The sequence below is a fragment of the Cavia porcellus genome, unplaced genomic scaffold (assembly GCF_034190915.1).
Source record: "Cavia porcellus strain 051 isolate PalLab524CR breed Dunkin Hartley unplaced genomic scaffold, mCavPor4.1 scaffold_12, whole genome shotgun sequence".
Classification (NCBI taxonomy): Eukaryota; Metazoa; Chordata; class Mammalia; order Rodentia; family Caviidae; genus Cavia; species Cavia porcellus.
In genome coordinates, this window is record NW_026947495.1 from 57,559,281 (window position 1) to 57,579,799 (window position 20,519).

The 20,519-nt window shown below is 40.5% G+C and overlaps 1 protein-coding gene and 1 non-coding gene across 5 annotated transcripts in view; one reads left to right on the forward strand and one right to left on the reverse strand.

Annotated features, from left to right (window-relative positions):
* The window catches only part of Lrp2 (LDL receptor related protein 2), a 183,614-nt gene that overhangs the window by 134,658 nt on the left and 28,437 nt on the right, over positions 1-20,519 (reverse strand). For all 4 annotated transcript variants that reach the window (XM_063259225.1, XM_063259224.1, XM_063259223.1 and 1 more), the window contains exons 2-4: positions 13,515-13,622; positions 11,404-11,520; positions 8,022-8,138 (exon numbers count right to left, since the gene is read on the reverse strand). In XM_063259225.1, the coding sequence (XP_063115295.1) occupies positions 8,022-8,138; positions 11,404-11,520; positions 13,515-13,622 (342 nt within the window). The remainder of the gene's footprint in view (positions 1-8,021; positions 8,139-11,403; positions 11,521-13,514; positions 13,623-20,519) is intronic.
* LOC111754224 (U6 spliceosomal RNA) lies at positions 325-426 on the forward strand. Its single transcript, XR_002788929.2, has one exon. It is a non-coding gene; the product is annotated as a U6 spliceosomal RNA (small nuclear RNA).

The following is a 20,519-nucleotide window of genomic DNA, read 5'->3' on the forward strand; positions in this document are numbered from 1 at the left end:
GCAGGGGGCACTGGTTGCCTATGGGACGGCTTATGAGGCTATATGCTGGCATTTGGGGCCACATGACACTTGGGCACATCCCTCTCTCCCGCTGTCCATTCCAAAGCCTCTCCTAGATAGAATAAACCCAAATAGACAGGAAGCCCAGCTTCTCCCCAAGGTAAAAGCAGCTCCTTCCAATCACCCTCCGTGGGGATCCTGGTCCAACATAATTGGAACCTCATCAGTAAATCACCTCAGATTTGCCAGTAAAAATGCCAGTGTGCCAGGAGCCAATTATTATCCTACAGCACGCTGCCTTCTTCTCTGTTACAATTCTACTCAACAGGTAGTACCTAGATATACTAAAACTGGAATGATACAGAGAAAATTAACATGGCACTGTACAAGGATGACATGCACATTCATGAACTGTTCCATATTTTAAAAAACAGAATAAAGAGCAAAATCACAAGTGAAACAGGAATTCCAACAGTGCTTTTAAAAATACCTCATTTGAAAACAATCACAGGTATGTGCCAGGTACTATGAAATAAAACCCCTGCTGTCAGGAAGGATGGAATAGCATACTTGAAAGCTGCACATAAAAATGATTACAAGCCAGGTGAGGTGGCAGACACCTGTAATTCCAGCACTCAGAGGCTGAGGCAGGAAGATCCCTGTGAGTTGGAGGACAGCCTGGGCTACAAAGAGAGTTTAAGGCCAGCCTGAACTGCATAGTGAAACCCTGTATCCAAAAAAAAAAAAAAGAAAGAAAAAGAAAAGAAAAGAAAAACAAAATAAAATAAAAATAATTACAAAAATACAGGAGGGTAAAAATGGTAATCAGGATAGATAAGGAGTCGCTAGCTCCTTGATAAGGTTCTATGTGAATGAGATCCATAAGGCTGGGCTTGTGGGTGTGTGGCCTGGTGATACAGTGCCTGGCCAGCATACATAAAGCCCTGGGTTTGAGGCCCAGCCACCACCAAAAAAAAAAAAAAAAAAAAAGCTAGAAAATTATTTTTAGCAGAATGGCAGCCCTTTGTGGCACTGACAAAAGTATTTCCAGGAGGTTGGTGAAGATAAAGGACTGTTTTCAATGGGTTTAAAGAATGAAGAAAGTAAATGGCAATAGTGATTAAGGACAATTCTACATAACTGGTTGAAAAGAAAGTAAAGCAAGTAGGTGAGTGCTGAGCGGGAGCCAAGAGTCTTCTTAAAGATGGGAGATATATATATATATATAGTGCTCGTATGAAAAAGACTCAAGGAAAGACACTTTCCTCTTTCCTGCACACTTCAGGGCTCTGAATCCTTATGTCAGCTCTGAGGCTGCTACAAGGTGCATCTCTGCTGTGACACAGAAGATGAAGCCACATGAGCCGGACCTTGCCTGGACCCGGACTGAGTACGGAGGACAACGCTCTCCTCGCCAGCTCTCAGGGTCCGCGGAGAGAGTGTAGCCACCTTCAGCTCTCTCCCAACTGTTAGCATTTCCACGGTCAGGCGTGCAAAGGAAAATGTTTGAGTTCTATAGAACAGAAAGTCAATAGAAATAAAACTTCAGGGACAAAGCAGTCCCAGTCGCAAGCCAACCAAATGCTGCTGATTACCAGCAAGAAAGCCCTCATTGTACCAGGATTTGACCCTTTCTTTGGCATTCCTAAGCAACAAAACGGGAAGCGCTGCAAAGCAACAATAATCAGCCACAGTTTTACTCACACCAAAATCATTCAATATGGCACAAAATCACCTTTTTACTTCACTGAAAAAAACACTATTTTTGAGCAACCAAGAGTCACTTCAATGTATTAACTGAATGACCCATAATTGCTGCATTGTTCTGATGTTTATTTTAGACTCTGCATGAGTGGTTTTTCCTTGATGTTAATCCCATTAGAAGTAAAATGGACTACAGTTTTGAATCTACTACTTAAAAAGAAAATTAGTTGACAAGCCATTTAATATCAGGTGACTCTTTTTCTTGTGACAGGGTCTCACTGTGTAGTTCAGGCTGGCCTTGAGCTCACTATGGAGCTCCGGCTGGCCTCAAGCTCACAGCAATCTCCCTGCCTCAGCCGCCTAGGTGCTAGGATTACAGGTGTGTGCCCAGCCTGGTGCCATTTCATAGATGAACAGAATACTAAAGTAAAATGAACTTTTACTTGTTTCATCTTTTTAAATATCTATATATTCAGAAACAGTTCAAGTTGTAGAATAACCAGAAGTACTTTCATAATAATCTTTATATAATATTCATAATTTCATATATTGATACCTTTATAATTTATATTTATGTTTATATAATATTTACAATACTATAACACTATAGTATTTTTATAATATAAAACTATAGCAAGTAAAAAGGCTAGACCATAAATATTTCCCATACCATACATATTTATTTTATTTCAAATATACTCTTGTGGGGACCTAAATCCCCACACCTTCCTCTTCGCCCGTCCATCTGTCCCTCCCTGCTCCCCGCCTCCCTGGGAGGACTCTCACACCAAGCTCTGTTGTGGGAAGGAATGCCTGGAATGGCCTCGAGGTGCTCTGTTTTCCAGCTCCAGGTCTTGAGTGAGAAGGCTGACACGGCAGGGACCATAACCTAGGGGTCTGGTCTGACAGGCAGGGCTATGAATTACTGGATTGAGCTTCTTGATCCTTTCAAATACAGGGGGATGGGGGAAATAAGTCCTGTGGAGTCTTTCAACACCTGGGACTACCTATAAATAGTTTCTAGGTGGCTGTCATATTCAGACCCATTGCTATCAACAACTTTATTTCTAAGAATGAGAAACAAGTTATATTCACAGGCTGATTCTCAGTTTGTCTACAAGTAATGACTACCATGCATTAAAACTGCAGAAATTGGGGATTTAGCTCTGCGGCATGAGCACCTGCCTCGCAAGTGCACAGTCCTGAGTTCAATCCCCAGTTACCAAAATGGGGGGGACCTGCAGAAATAGAATAAAATACTGTTTTCTGGTTGGGTCTCAGTCCTGGGTATCTGAAGTGACATTTATAATAAGCACCACTAACTAAATGGATCTCCAGCGATCAAGGGCCACTGGGGGCGGGGGCGGGGGAGGGTGGTGCGGAGTAAGAGAGAGCGCCTCCTGCTGGAAACAAATTTTGTTTTTGTTTTTGTTTTGCTGGAGATACACATCCTTACACACAAAGTCGTTCAGCCTGGATAAAGATGCTTCCAGATTTGTCATTTTTAACTGGAGTAGAAGAGATGGTGATTTTGCTCCAGAGAACACTTGACAGTGTCAGCAGACATTCCAAGTTGACCCCGCTGACAGGTGCTCCTGGCTTCCAGGGCACGCAGGCCAGGACAGCAGTGGATACTCTACAGTGCACAAGGCAGCCCACACAGTAAAGAAGTGTCTGGCCCAAAAGGTCACCAGTGCACAAAGTGAGAGCCCTGCTCTCAACCTAGATAATTTCCAGCAAATACTGCGGACCAAAGAACCTGTTAAAGGATGTCAGAACATGCAGTGAGCAAAATCCAGCCTATGGAAAATTCTGGGACAAGTGATCTGCTTTTTCTTTACCAATTAAATTTGAAGGGGTAAAGAGAATAAGTATCATGAAAACCTATAAATTAGAAGTCTATTTCCAACATGCTATTTCACTGAATTGAGTTAATCAAACTACACAAATAATAGCAAGAGAACTGGAGAATGCTTTTTAAATGGCCAAAAATCTAATTGTTAAAAAGAACAGCTGTTTAATTTTTCAGGTGTCTTGATATTGTGGTCATGTTTTAGTTCTTACCCTCTAGAGATAAACACTAAGCCATTTACAGGTCAAACTATAAGATTCTAAATATTGTTTAAAATAAGTAGATGTGGATAAAAGGTTGTCCATGAATTGATAGTCGATATAACTGATAACTAAAAACAGATTCACTATTCAGTTCCGCTTTTTCATTCATTGACTATACATTTTGTATACGATAAAAACTTTCAATAGCTTCTTAAAAATAATAAAATACCCAAGTACCCATCAGGCAAATACTTTATAAACTTTTATTGCTAAGAAAAGTGCTGTGTATGCATGGACATATGTACAGTTTAGATCTAGGTTACACTCCTGGCTCCTTCTCCAGCCTCCCAACAACACTGCTAACGTCCCTAAGGCAGGCCAGCATCACACAGAGCAGTGTGTGGCGACGGCTGCATCAGCCCCCTCTCCCACATCTTCTCCCTGTCCCGGGGACCTTTATCCAGGTGTTTCCTTCTTGTGTGCACCTCACTATGATCAGATTAAATCACTAACAAGGAAGTATGAAGATTCTTAATTTCCTCTGTTTTGTGAGAACTTTTTTTGTTTTTGTTTTTGTTTTTTGTCTGTTTGGTTGATTTTTAATTTTATTTCAAGGATAGTAAAATACAACAGAACAAAGCCAATCTAGACAATGCAGTGAAATTGCAGAACTTCACAGCAGGATACTGTTTTTGTTTTTGTTTGCTTTATTTATTTATTTATTTATTTGGTTTTTTGGAAGGCTGGTTGGGCGTGGTCTTGTTTTTGTTTAGGGGTTTGGGTTTTTTTGTTTGTTTGTTTGGTTTTTTTTTTTTTTTTTGAGACAGCGTCTCCTATGTGGTTCAGGCTGCCTTCAGTCCAGGTTGGCATCAAACTTAAGATGCTCTTCCTGCCCCAGCCTCCTGAGTGTTAAGATTACAGAAGTGTGCCACCACATCCAGTGATTTGTGAGACTCTTTAATACTGCTCCATAAATAAAACATGGAAACAGGGAAGAGGAAAAGAGGTAAGAACACTTCACTTCACTTTAGACCATCATGTGCTCTGAAGTGTCCATGACTTGTGTATATATCATTCCAGAAACAAATGATAAAAATCTGATCTTTCCTTAAGGAATCCTTATTTCACCAATTACTTGCACTAAAAATGGTCCACAACTGTGTTCAGGTATTTTATAAAGTTCACTGCATTCCCTTCCTTCTGTTTGATCACAGCTACTTGTCTGCCTACCTCCTGCCAGTTTTGTCCGGAAGGTCTCTTGGCAAGGCTGGGAGGAGTTGGACTAGCAGCTTTAGACTTGGCTGTGGATTGCACACATGGAAAAAATCCAAATGGTCTATTTCAGCTGCCTTCTATTTTCCCCCCAAGTAGCCTTTTCTTCAGTCCCATTGCATTTGCAATAAAGAGCACTCCTTTTTATTGTTTATAAATAAGGGATAAAGACAGACTGCTGGCTGGCAGCACAAACCTCTGGTGCTCTCTTACACTTGCATAAGGTAGGACTTTCCCCTTCTGTAAACAATTCTCTGCGAAGCACAATCACCAGACTTGGAAGCAGAGCCATGCAATCTTGAGCAAGCCAATCTACGCTCTTTGAAGTTTTCAGTTTCTTCATTTGTAAGATAGCATAATGCCTGCCCTATTGTTACTAAGGAAAATAGCTAGAATTTATGTTCTGAAATTTATAAAATGCTACAAAATAAGACTTATAATATTTATTAGAATATTCTCAGTTGTCTCAGAGAAAGACCTATTGTTTGCTTCACAAAGTAGTAAGACTCTTTTGACGTGTAAATTTGCTGTGTCCAGAGAAATACACTACCATCTCTAAAATTATCAGTGTTGTCTCAATTCTACGCATAATTTCCAAAATAAAGGGAAACTCAAATTGGAGACACCACCATCTTTCAAAAGAGAATACTTAGGATACAAATTATTTCAGGGTCTGGTGTAGCCAGAGCCAAGCATGTTGGCACAGACCTGTAATCTCAACATTCAAGAAGCTGACTGCAAGCAGGCAGTTGTGAGTTAGATCCCCAGTACCGATAAAAAGGAAAAAGACCAAAAAAAAGTGTTTAATAATAAGCATAAAATATAGAGTCCAAAAAGTTAAAATTAAATCAAAATTTTCAAACAGCAGAGGAGATATCCCATGAAGATAGAATAAATCTTTTTTTTTCTTTGTACCAGAAATTGAACTGAGGACCTTGTGCTGGCCCAGCAGGTGCTTATGCCACTGAGCTATATGCCCAGCCTGAAGATAAACTAAATCTTAAATCAGTAAGCTATAATATGTTTTAATCAAAGTTTCTAAGGTACAAAAAGTCCATTCACCAGTAACTTGAATAACTTTTTGAAGTTTGAAATGTAAATTTAAGAGCAAAAAAAAAAGTATCTACATGCAGTACAAACTTATGAAATGCTATAGTATCCTAAAAGGATTATCATGAAAAAATACAAACTGAGTAAGAACACAAATGGTAGACCTTTAAGATAAACTGGCTGTTTCTAAGATTAAAGACAGAATTAGAGATACTATAAAACCGACATAATAGCTAATTCTGAATTTTTTTGTATCCTACATTTTATACAAGCCTCAAGAAAGGCAGATTACTCTTTTTAGTACACAATGCAAAATATGACACTACTTTCTTATTCTTGTTGTGCTAATTTTTTTCAGAACTATGGACTGAACCCAGGACCTTCACACTGAGCTATAGCTTCAGCACCCCGACTCTCCTTTGAAACAGGGTCTCACTGGACTCGAAACTGCAATCCTCCTGCCTTAGCCTCCCAAGAGTGCTAGCTTTATAGGCATGGGTCATTGCACTTAACAGGAAAGCCATTTTAAAACTGTAACACTTTCCAAAGCAGTCTGGAAAATGTGGACTCCACAAGAACAGAAAAACTAGTGAGAAAGCTTACCTAAACATTTGCCACAACAGTGTAATAAAAGTTAAAAACTGATCAAATTGAATTTTGTACTCATTTATCTTTAGGCAGTCTACATTAATGTTACAAGTTTCTTACTTCATGCAAACAGCAAATAAGTGTATGAAAAACATGTTCAGCATCATTGGTCATTCCTGGGATGCAAATTAAGACAATACTGAGATTTCATCTCACTCAGGAAAGAATGGCTACTATCAAGAAATGAACCAATAAAAAATGTTGGAGGGGCTGTAGGAGAAAAGGAACCCTTCTTTACTGTTGGTGGGAGTGTAGCCTGGTGCAACCACTGTAGAAATCAGTGTGGAGATTCCTCAAAAAACTAGGATCACAGATCACATTCAGCCTGGCTATTTCCCCTTCTTGATATCTTCCTAAAAGAATTTAAAAGCTTCATACCACAGTGGCATATGTGCACCTATGTTTATAGCAGCACAATTTGTAATAACTAAATCTTGGAAACAGCCCAAATGCCCATCAACTGAGGAATGGATAAAGATGTGGTTTTTTTATGCAATGGAGTACTACTATGCCATAAAGAAGAATAAGACTGAGTCATTTCTAGCTAAATGGATGCACCTTGACACCATACTCTTTTAAGTGAAATAAATCAGACACGTGTAAATATCACACTGTCTCTCTGGTGTAAGAAACCGAAAGTGTATAAATAAGAACCAAAATATGTAATAGAAATCGTGAAATAGAAGTTGGAAAGGGGAACTAATGAGAAGGAAGAAGAAAAAAGGAAAAGAAAAAATGAGAAAAAGTGGAAACAAACTTTTGGAAATAAGTGAAAGGGGGGGCTAAAGGGAGGGGAGGAGCATGGTAAAAAAAGGAATCAAGATGTATCATGTACAGGTATAAATTTCCTATGATGAATGTAGTCATTATGCATATCTAAATTGTATCCATAAACTTAAAATAAAATTTTTTTAAATTTTTTTAAGTTTCTTACTTCAAAAAATACAATTTGAGAGTCAGGAGTGGTGGTGGCACAGCTGTAATCCCAGCTTGAGGGAGGCTGAGGCAAGAGGATTGTTCGAGGCCAGCATGGGCTACTTAGTGAGTTCAAAGCCAGTCTGAACTACATACTAAGGCTCTGTCTCAAAAAAAAATTGATGGGCTAAGGCAGGCCAAACTTAGAACATCCTGTTTAAAACAGACTCCTACCAGAACATCACCCCTAGAATCTGCCATGTAACTTCAACAAGAGTCATTTTGTAGACCTTGTCCATCAGCAAATCTAACAAACTGATTATAGCACAGAAGGGAGAAGGCATAAGGAGAGGAGAATGCAAGGGGGGCGGACTCACGGCAGTCTCTCTCGTCGGTGCCGTCTTGGCAGTCCTGCACGTGGTCGCACCTGTATGCTCTGGGGACACACTGGCCGCTGGAGCAGGTCAGCTGATCACTCGAGCATGTCCTCCCAGCTGCAAAGGGAAGGAGATGTTAGTTCATTCCCACTGGCCGCCCGACACGGACTCGTCTGCTGATCAACACCAAACATGAAGGAGTTTACGGAAGGCCAAGCAAGCAGAGGAAATGTTAAACATGAAGTCCACAGGGAGGAGAGGTGGGGGACGCGGCTACCACCACGCCGAGCCACAACACAAAAGCAAAGACAGCTTGTGATCAGAATGGCCACAGGACACCAGGGACACCCAGCTGGCCTGCGTAGACAGTGACATTTTCAGATGTGGAAGGATACATGGTAAGAAGGAATGAAATAAATTATCACTACTACCCAAGGACTGGGAAGCACCCTCACCTGGCTGAAATCACTGTTTAAATGGGAAATATGCCAGAGTTAACGTGGTTATTCCTAAATGATAGGAGTATGGACGGTATTTTTTTGTTTATAGTTTTTCTATGTTATAAGCTGTCTACACTGACCATGTGCCATTAGCCTCTGTACAAAAAACAAATTCTGATCAGTGCCTCAGGCATGCTGGGAGACTTGAACACTAACTTATGTGTTTTTTTAATTATCCACATAAGAAAGAGAAGTATTTGAGGAACAGGATCTCTTAAAAGAATATACAGTCCTCAAATGGAATAAAATGTTTTCCCTGAATTTTCACAGAGCTTCCTATCCTTCCAGACAATAAAGATACTTAGGCTGAGCAGAATCTGGTTTGGGGGACAAAGGGGGGTAGGTATCTGTTAGAGATGTGTCACCAATAATTAATAAGAAAAACCTCCCTGAAGGACAAAATAGAAAATGACAGCTTTCAAGTGTGTACTTGACAATTCAAGCATAAAAGATTATCAGGTAATAATACATATCTTTTAAACATATATGTAGTATATAAGCATTATATAAGCATTGTCCATGCTTAATTGATTATATAATTCTTTTTTTTTTTTTTTTTTTTTTTTTACATTTTTTTTCTTTTTCTCTTTTTATCGGTACCGGGGATCGAACTCATGACCGCCTGCTTGCAAGACAGGTGCTTATGCCGCTGAGCTAAATCCCCAGCCCCTATTATATCATTCTTGTCATTTTGTTCCATTATGACTGTTTCATGTAGCTCTTGAACGGCAAACCGTTCCAGTAGCCCTATTTCTGGCATCTTATAGTATGATTTCCTATTTTCTCCTAGTAGTATGCACTTGTGGCTTAAACCTTACTTCTGTAATCGAGGACAAAACAGATTGCTGTAGAAGACACTTAGTATCTGAATTCTTCCCATAGCAGACACACAGTTGCATTTGAATAAGAATAAAAGAAGGAATTTTCATGTGATTTATTTAAGTATATACTGTCGATTTCAATATAAAATTTAAAAACTTCAGCCAGGTATGGTAACACTTGGCTATAATTCCAGCACCCCGAGAGGCTAATGTAGGAAGATCACTGGGATTTGGAAGCCAGCCTAGATTACATAGCAAGGCTCTGCCTAAAAAAATAAATAGATAGATAGATAGACAGACAGCCAGACAGACAGACTATATCAATCTCAGCAGCACAGTGCCTGCCTGGCAAATGTGAGGTCCTGAGTTTGATTCCTGGCATTTAAAAAAAAATAAACTATATCAGGTGCCAATATTATGTTAATTACCATGGTTTTCTTTTGAAAGTTGAGTGCAAATAACTTTGTATTTTGTACTGAAGATTTCAAAGGATTTTTCAAGGAATAATAAAGGAGTCGTTCAATTGTAAAGAAAAAACAAATGAAAAATACATAACTCCATCAGCCAATCTAATGCTGGGATTCATTCATTTATTGCACAGATATCTACTGTGTGTTTATTCAGTGCCACAAAGTATCCAACAATGGAAATCTTTAAGGTTTATGCCCAAGGAGCCACATCTCCTGACATAGGAAATAATATGGCCAGTGGTATGACCTACAGTCCTACCACTCCAGAGGCTGAGGAAGAGGATCACCACAAGTTTGAGTCCAGCCTGGGCTAAGCAGTGAGACCCAGAATCAGGTGATCCCTGCCTGGAAACCAGCGCCACAGGCTACTGCCCGAGTGGGGACAGCCAGACCCAAGCCTCGCTCCAAGAGTCAGCGCCGTTCACAGATTGCAGGGAGAGAGAGAGAGAGAGAGAGAGCCAGGCCTCACCAGAAGATGATCCCCACCTAGAAACCATATCATTTTCATTGTTTTGTTGGGTTGGGTTTTATTCTCTTTTGTTTGATTATATTAAATCTGATGGAATAACCTGCTATTTAAAAGACAGTAAAGACATATTAATTGTAGCCATTTGGGATTTACTATTGGCTTTTTGAAGTCCTTTATTGCATTCATTGTTTTGTTTTTACTGTTTCTAGTCTATTCTGTTCTGTTTGATTTTTACTAAGTTCGAAGGTATCTGTAGCTATTTTGAAGACAACTAAAGGCATTATGGTAACTACTGTTGATTTTGTAAATTTTAAAGTCCTGTATCACTTATGCTGGTTTATTTTGGTTTTATTCTGTTTTATTTTCCTTGGTTTTATCCTATTTAAAATTTAAAAAAAATAATGAGACCTGAAAGAAAGAATAGGGAAGGGAAGGGAGAAGAGAAGAAAAGAAAAGCAGGGGAGAGGAAGGAAAGGGGAGAGAAGGGAAGTCAGTGGGGGGATTAGTTTCAGTTGACGCCTGGTGTTAGAGGCAGACTGAAGACATCCAAGAGCAGCTGCACACACAAGACAGAAACTCTGGGTCTGGGCGCAGATCTGGGTCCCCTTGGCCCTCAGATGGTGAGGGAAATCATGACGATGGCCAGGTTATCCCTGAGAGGATGCAGGAGCACAGCAACTGCCCAGCTCCACTCAAGGCTCCCCTTTTCTGCCTTGGTGTATCTCACACTGAGGCAGCTGTAGAAGAAGCCCCACTTCCGCTCAGCACTGGGCAGAGGGGCAAATGCAGAGCGTGCCGTGGGCGCAGGATCCATCCAGTGCCAGCCACACGGATGAACACCCTACCGTGCATATCAATAAGTAGTTTCTTTCTTTCTTGATCACAATATAATTCAAATTAAAGACAAAACCTGTCCCACATCACAAACATGCTTACAAACCTCTAATACACGCACATTTTAATGTGATCAACCTCTGAGTGAGATTGCTGGCATAGACTGCACAGTCACTTAAGGCTCAGCATGGTGTATATAAAACATCAACCCGCTGGCATAATCTACCTGTGATGGGTAGGACTTCAAGCATCCAAAGAACTGAAAATGATTCCTCTCTAAACACTTACGACAATTATGTTCGTCTGAGCCATCATCACAATCCTCCTCATTGTCACACACCCACAAATGTGAGATACATTCCCCATCATGACACTGGAACAAGCTTGCTGAGCATGATCGAGGAGCTGAAACAAACCAAAAAATAATTAATTATGGCAAACATCTGCCCCATAATGCCAGCAAGCAATGCTCATTTCAAAAGAATGCACACTGCCAGGCATGGTGGTACATGCCTGTGATCCCAGCACTCAGGAGACTGAGGCAGGATTGCCACAAGTCCACGGCCAGGCTGGGCTATATAGCTTCAAATGAAAGAGTGTGTATCAACTCCTGCTCAATATATATGAAGGCAAATAGCCATCAATCACACTATAGTCAACTCAATGTTCACTGTAAATCTCTATGACATCAAAACATGCTGATAATCCAAGCCGATAAACATCAAGAACATATACAACCCAACATAAATAAGCACAAATGTGTAACAAAATTATTAAACTTTCAATCTAGGTAAGTAAAAATTTACCATGAGTTTGTTTGTTCGTTTTTCTTTTCTTTTTTTATTTTTTGAGACAGGGTCTCACTGTGTAGCCCAGGCTGGCCTCCAATTCCCAGCAATCCTCCTGCCTCTGCCTCCTGAGTGTTGGGACTACAGGCATGCACCACCATGCCCAGCCCACCATGAGTTTTGTTAAATCATTTGAAATATCTAATAGTTAAGTGTCATGGTCAACTGGAAAACCCATAAAATTTGGTAAGGAAGACTCGGAATTAAGTAATTATTATTTCCACAAGCTACTTAGTTAAGGACTTTGACAAGTTCTGACCCTTACTGTACTCATCATAAAATGGGGTCTATATTTATGGTTTTCATTTTTAAAAGTAAGTTAAATATTAAGTACACAATGCTAGTTGCTATGATTAGCATTAATGGCATTATCATTATTATTGTTCTAAGACATTCGAATATAATCGCAATCTCTGAGGACGTGGTGGTTCAGCCATTCATTCATTCCTTTATTTTAAAGTACACTATTCTTGCCTTTCTGTTCCTATTTTTCAACAAAAGTGAACCTAATAAACCAACAAGAGACCGACTGATAACATGATCATGTGCCCACAAATTCAGCTGTGCTTTTTCCAAGAGTGAGCCTCAGACAGAAGTGTGAGTACCAGCTGCAAGCCTGCACACACGTAGACTGTCAAGCCCCACTGTGCACTCAAAACCAAAACACACACCTTAGCAAGCTTCCCTGTGGTCCCCAAGCACATGAATATCTAAGAAGCGCTGAACAGGACCTGTCTTTTGCCCTTCCTGTCATTTTCAAATAGATCATCAGCGCGAAGTCTGACTGCTTCAGGGCACCACAGGATGATCAACAGTCCCAAACCAAACTGACTGTTTCTACCTGCTTGCCTGCTTTTTGGACGTCAACCGTCATCTGAAGGGAGCACACTGAGGTCTAGGCTTAATCACCTAGGGCACATTAGAGAGAACAAAGGACTCAGGGCTAGAATCTGCGGAGGGTGCTCCGTGACCTGTAGCAAAGGACTTAACTGCTTTAAGCCTCAGCTTCCTAACTTAAAGCCTTCCTGAGAATATTGCTCGGAGAACTATATAAAGAAATAGATAGGAAAGTAATTTCAGCATTAGCTAAATTTTGGATTTACTATATTATCATGTTTTCAAATTAGAATTAAAAAAACATAATTAGCTACTGTTGTGATTTCTTTATGGCAATTCACACAAGTCACACTACAGATTTCATACAAAAGGAGACTCCTCTTTGAATTATAAATCCCAATACTTCAGATAGCTTTGTATTCTGCTCTTGTTGATTCGCAAAATTTCCAGAATGAATAATCAGAAAGTTATTTATAGGCTTCAAAAAATGACTGCAAATTTGTTTCTGTATTAAGGACATGGTCCTAAGATAGATATTTGGTCAACTGAACCCCTCACTCCAAAGACAGTCAAGCTAGTGAAGCTATAGTAACATGGTCAGTTCTCTAGTCAACCACACCAATCTGAAGACCAGCATGACAGCCGTCTCAGAGCGGAAACTACCACAAGGCACATGTTGGTCAGAACAGAGCTCAGCCCGTCCTCCCCACTCACGGCATCCAGCTTCATCTGTGTCATCTATACAGTCACGGGTCCCATCGCAGCGCCAGTGTGCAGGTATACAATACCCATTTCCACAGCGGAACTGGTCAGCATTGCATCCTGTAATGCCCATGAGACAAAAGAAGAGTAATAATTAATAATCACATGAATGCAAATTTATGAAATAGGGAAACATCATTATAATAATACAAAAAACATTTGGAATTCTGCAGGCAAAAGGTCATTTTCACATACAGTTGACTAGAGCGTACCCTTGGCATTATCAATGTGGGAAGCAATTTGACAACACTCATCTCATTTTTTCAAAATGTTTATTCTTTAACTTAGCACCTTTATTTGTAGGTATTTTCTAGGGAACTAACTAGAGAACTAGATAAAAATTTATGTAGTACTGTCTAAAGACTTTTATCACAAGCATTATAAAAGAAACTGCAAACTTCCTAAACATCTAACACAAATTTCTTTTCCTATATCTATGTATTGGACATACTAGGAACAAAGGATTATGAAGAACTTATATTTTAGAGAAATATTTTAACACACTAGAAACAAAGACAAGAATGTAAACTTTACCTATATGTTGTTACACATGAAAGTGTCAAAGATCAGAATGTCAGCATATTGAAAAATTAATATTTTTATGTGGCTTTTTATTAGTAAATCATCCAAAGCAAGATAAGGCTCTCATTTTTAGATTCAGACTATTATTCCAGCTTTTTTGAAAAGCTGATTTGTAAACTGCCAAGTCTATAAGCACATCTCTGCAAACAAACAAAAAAAATGTTTAAGGCAAAAGAAGAATTTCTGCCACCAATCAGAGCACATAAACTGGCACCGCAGGTTGCCATATCCTCAAGTGGCAGTGACACTCCCTCGTGATACTAGAAAGCACATATGATTTAAGCAAGCTCATTCATTCAACATAATATCCTGCAGTTTTCCTGGGTCTCTCCAGGGGGCTAATCTGGCAGTTGGAAATCCTCCAAGCTTCCCCAAGTATCTGGCCCAAGCACTGTGTGCCAAGTAGGAAATTTTTTGAAAGAGAGCAGCCAACATCAGCCCAACTTGGAGAAGACACAAAATTATTCTTTCACAAACCCAAGGGATACAGGAGTATTTTTTTTGGAGTCAGAAGAATGATTTTATTTTCCCCCTGTATTTAAGCATTCACACTAAATTACGCATTTCAATTTTTGGTTAATTAACCCTAAATTAGGTAAATATACAGATCAATTATCTTCTCCTAGAATAAATAAACAGTGTGTTACCCTGGCTTGTGTAAATGCAGGCATATCAACAGCATGACATAAACAAAGTTAAGTGATCTATTCCTAGAGAATATAGGCTACTTTGTTCATGGAATGCTCAAATCTGATTGTCTGGTAGTGACATCCTGATTTATAATGTATGCTGCAAATGGTCAGAAGCTTCCCTTGGCTAAATGGTGGTACCGGGTGGTACAGGAGTACGTACACCCAAATACCTCTATAGACTAATGCATGATGGTGGTTGGTGGTGCAGGTCTGGGGTTGGTGGTGCAGGTCTCTTATCAACTACCTTTAAAACACAACAACCTCCCTTGCAAAAATGCCCCTCAGGAATGCACAAATTCACTCTGGAATCCCAGAACTTCTCATTGGATTTTGTTCTACAAAGCAATATTTCCATGAGAGATTAGGGGCTCTGGAGGTTTAGCTATTAACACAACATATATTAAATCACTTTAATCAATCAGGTCTATTGTTAGTAATCCAACAGGATACATTTGCAAATTCAGTACATTTGTCTCTCTTAATATCTAATCACTTGGATTGAAAAATTGAAACAGTCTACTTACAAAGTCTCATACTGCTATGGAAAAAAAGAACACAAACTTAGAAAATTAGTATCTAGAAGAAAATTCTCAGAACACTTGTCTGTTTTGAAAATAATATAATTAATGATATTTAAGTAACAATGCAAGTTGAATTGAGGGTTTTTAGTTTTTTTCTTTTTGCTAAAATACCAAGTTAAACACATAAAAAATATATAAAATAGAAACCTCGAAGTTATTTTTTTAAACATTTCAAAGCCAAATATTCAAAATTGCAAACATAAAAATTGAAACTGGTGGGAAATGTTGCAATTAAGTAACTACGGGCAGTGATTTTCAAAGCTGATCTCCCAGTCACTCCATCATCTAAAGTAATATTTACATCCAATTTACTCAATTTATCAACAGATCCATGGGAATTCATTTGTCAAGCTCACCTTTTCATTGGTAACTTCCATGCCTGTGATAGCTCCCAAATGACTATTGTTTGGGAATATTTCTCCAGAAAAAGCAAACGGAGACTTTATCATTGCTGGGAGGCCTCTCAGCAACCAGCCAAAATGTTCTGCTAGTGTCAGAACCCTGTCATTCTACTAAAAAGAGAATTTGTGTGGTTTAAAAGCAATGTGCCAGGGACAAAGCGGATTAGATCCGATCGCAGTTTCAGGGGCCCTGCTGTCACCCAGCTTGTGCACACTCATTTTCTGTCTAAGTGTAAGCGCTAGCACACGTCCTATCAATCTTCACAGCCTTAGGAGACTTCGAGACAGTGCTGTTATTATGCCAATCTTACAAACAAACAGATGCACACAGCAGTTCTATAACTTGCCCAGCAGCAAATATGTGCAAACCAAGGGTCTGGGCCTGACATTTTATTCCAGCATATACTGGAATAAACTGGAATACACTGGGGATTGAACCCAGCTATATCTTCAGCCTTTTTAATTTGTACAATTTGAGTCAGGGTCTCACTGAGTCACTAAATTGCACAGCCTTGACTTGAAGTTGTGAGCCTCCTGCCTCAGTTTCCCACAGTGCTGGGATTACAAGTGTGTGACCACACCTAGCTCCATGTCACATTTTTAGCCACTACTCTCTTAAGTGTCAAAATTTGAATTTTTTTAAATTTACTATCTACCAAAATTAAGCCCATGAATGGGGCAAGCATGGAATCCACAGCACTCACATACTTTCTAACATCACCTTAAAAATTCCTGCACTTCAGGAAATCCGCAATAAAAAATGACGAAGGGAAAAAATAATTTTAGCCTTTGCATCTTTTATTACTCAAAGAAATCACCTTTTATTTGCTCTCTAAGCCTGTGCTTGTGCCTCACGCTTTCATGACTGTCTGCTCCTGGATGAGGAGGACGCCCTTGGCCCTGTCCCCTGCTTCTCCAGGGCCGACAATCCTCACAAGAACTCACTGCCCACAGCGCAAACCGCTGCCCTTTGATGCCTGCCTGGGCACTCGCCACACGCAGATCTGAGATCTGAGTGCCTTCCAGACCTTCTGGGTATAAAGGTAAACAATTCTATTGACAGCCTCGTTGTGTTAAAGGCTGTGTTATGAAGGTCTCTAGATACCATCCCCAGCAGAGGAAAAAGAAACAAAGGAAAATTTTAAAAAAAAAAAACTATTTCAAGTCAGGCATGGCAGCCCACGCTTGTAATCCTAACACTCTGGGAGGCTGAGTCAGGAAGAAAGCAAACTCAAATCCAGCCTGGGCAATATACTAGTACAGGGAGACCTGTCCCAAAACTAAAATTTAAAAGGGCTGAGCATGCAGCTTAGTGCAAAGGCCCTGAGTTCAAATTCTTAGTACTACAATCAAAAAAAAAAAAAGTCTCAGAAGTGTTTCAATCCCTTCAATGAGAATTTATATCACATATAGCAACAGATCTATTTCCCAATCTTAGAGCCCCAAAAAAATATTTTTTTAAAAAAGAAAAGGTAGTCATTTCTTTATAAGAGCCTAAGAGCCATATCTCAAGCCTCTTAGTCTAAATATTGCACTAAAAATGTGTTAAGATGTTAGAGTAACAGTGCCCAGGAGAGAAGAAGTCATCTGTAGGTTTTCCAGGGCAGGACACAGCACTGAGCTGAGAAAAGCACTCGCCTTTACAGTCTGCAGCACAGCTCGGCCACCTGTGGGACAGCAGCTGCGAACCCACCAAGTGCTGAACTGTGACACTTGATCTGTCGTGACCATCACACACCTCAGAACTATAAAGCCAGCAAAATAAACAAGGAGATTTTAAATGGCAATTTATGATCTTATACCCATGGAAAGAAACCTGAAATGTAGAATCATTTGAAATAACAACTATGCAGAAGTTTAAAGAAAGAGAAAGACATTAAGTCATATCAATTACACCTTCACTGGTTTACCCTTCCCTTATAAGAGTCTCTTTTCTGTTCCATGAATTTTCTTAGAAGACAAAGGCATTGTCCAGAGTTAACGGAGTAGGGTGGTTTCCCTGGAAACTCTATTTTTCTGCCAGATCCTGTTAATGCAGGCTGGTCCTTCCAAATGCCCAGGCCACCTGAGGAGGCACATGTACTCTATTTTAAAAAGTATTTCTAAACTCACACTGTAATAGTCCTACCTTCACCGAACTCAGGAACAAACATAAGACAATTCTTTAATTCACCCATAGCTTTGCTCCACTATTTCTGTACTTAATTCTGATGACCTTGGTATAATAGACATACTTCTAATGGTTATAACTCAAGTGCTGGATCACTATAATTCTACTCTAACTAAAGGCAGTTCCCTTGATCAAAAAGACTTGGGGTCGCCTACTTATTGCTAAAACAACCCTAAAGCAATCACAGCCAGGGTAACAAACTACGTGGAAGATACACCTGGAAATTGATGAAATAATCAGGGATTCAGTCAATGAGTCTGACACAAGACTGTGTACAGTCACTAACTTACTACACTCTTTCTGTGGAGCATTTTAGCTGCCTGCTTTTCATAACGGATCGACACCAAATAGAGGGCTGAGATTCTTTTGTATCTTTAATTCAATTTACACACCATTAGGTAGATTACTCTTTCCAAATTATGTTACTTACACACTATAAATTAAATGCCCATGCAACTATAGCTGCTATTTATTGAGCATGAGCATCTATATGTTTCTATGCACATGTATGGAATCCTTTTAAAAGAATCCGAAGACTTTTTTGGGGGAGGGGTCTTTTGAGACAAAAATCAGGCTGGCCTTGAACTCACTATGGAGCCCAGGCTGTCCTTCTGTCTCAGCCTCTTGAGTACTGGGATTACAGGCATATGCCACCATAGCTGGCACTGTCCTTGTTTTAACAGAAAAGAAACTGAACCTTGATGATAGTAACCAACTTCCTCCAGAGCCAGGAAGGTGAAACTATCAAACTCCAGTTCATACCCATGCTCTGTACCCCTTTCACCAGTCCTACTCCCACAAAAAAACTTGGCTCTCATTTACCCAGAACTTGCCCCAGCAGTGTTTTATGTGGTTTCCATGGACTGTCCTGCTTATCCTCAAAACAACTCTGAGATAGTCTTACACAGCCCCATTTCATAGACTAGGAAGCTTGAGCAAATTTGACAGCTGGGGGTGGGAGCACACACAGTCTGACCCCAAAGCTGTCCTGAATGGCAGTTGACAATTTGGTTCCAAATAAACAGCCGTGGCAGGGTAACTCTGCAAGCTGGAGTGCTCCAAGAGGCCTCTGTGTCAGGGACCAGGACCACACCGGTCGCCATGGATGAGCGGCACTGGCAGCCAGGTGTTGTGCTGGCTGAATTAAACACCTCAGAGAAAGTCCAGCATGGGAGACGGGGGACAGGCAGGACCTGACGGCCCAAACTGAACACCTTTTAGGGAGCAGTGGACAAGGCTGTAAAATGGGGGAAAGAACCTGGGTGCTGGCAAGCAAAAAAGCAATGGCATCAAATGGGTGCAACAGTGCCCACCAAGAACCATAAAGACTAAAGGCTTCGAGCCTGAACCAGCAGAGAAGGCCACGAGCAGGGCTTGGCCTCCACCTCCCCCGCCCCCAGATCCACACACATAGCACAGCCAGGCGCAGGCAGGGAAGGGCGGGGACACAGCCTGGCCCAGAGCACAGTAGGGTGCCACCAGGTGCCACAGGTCACTGCTGCCCAGACCCAGTGACTTCTGGCCACCATCCTCTCTAAGCTGAATAAATGTGCGTGCACAGCCCATAGGATTTAGGCAGCATTCGAGTTCCTCTCAAAGAGTGCTCCTTAATGGTTCAAATTGACTGACTGGATCTGGGGCAGGAGGTGGAATGCAGGGGGCCGGGGCACCTAACTGATTATTTCTTGCCAGAAGGGAACATTTTTAATATCGAGAACCCTCAGACCCTCCGGAAAGAGAATCTTCCTGCCTCTCTATTTCCCAGAGTGGGACAAAAAGGAGAGAGCATCGTTCTCATGGAGAGGGAGCTATAGTCCATGCTTTCCCAGTGCTGACAGAGGGTCTTGTGATTAGGAGCTGCAGCAGATGGACAGCCAAGCCAAGTCTGCTGTCTCTGCAGTAGGAGGAGCTCTTCATGATGGCTCATGCCCCAAATTCCTGACTCACTCAAAAATGCAAACCATGAAGCTGGGCCTGGTGGCACACATCTGTAAACCCAGCACTTAGGAGGCTGAGACAGGAGAATAGCTATGAGTTTGATGCTAGCCTGGGCTACAGAGTGAGTTCAAGACCAGCCTGAAATGTATAGTGAGACCCTATCTCGAAAAGACAAAAGATTTTTGAAAGAAAGAAAGAAAAGAAAGTTTAAAAATTCAAGCACAAGACCAAAGAATGGAGTTTTTAGACAGTTTATTCTTCTGCCCTCTGGGTAAGCACCCCCGGCACGGGCCAGGAGGAGAACCAGCTTTCCTATGAGCCTACCGGTGCACGGGCTGAGAATTCAAACACCTCCGCCCTGTAGCTACTGGGAATAGATGTCTCAGCATCTCTTGGAAGGATGGCCATATGCAATATAGCAAATATGGGGGATTTCCTTCTGTCTTCTGTTTGAAGGCAAAGGCTGTTTCACTGTTTTGTTATGTTTCTTTTGCTCTATTCTATACTCTCAATTGGTTTTATGTTCTGTTTTTAGTTTGACTTTGCTAAACCTAATTGACTGGACAACTATTGTGAAGATAACAAGATATACC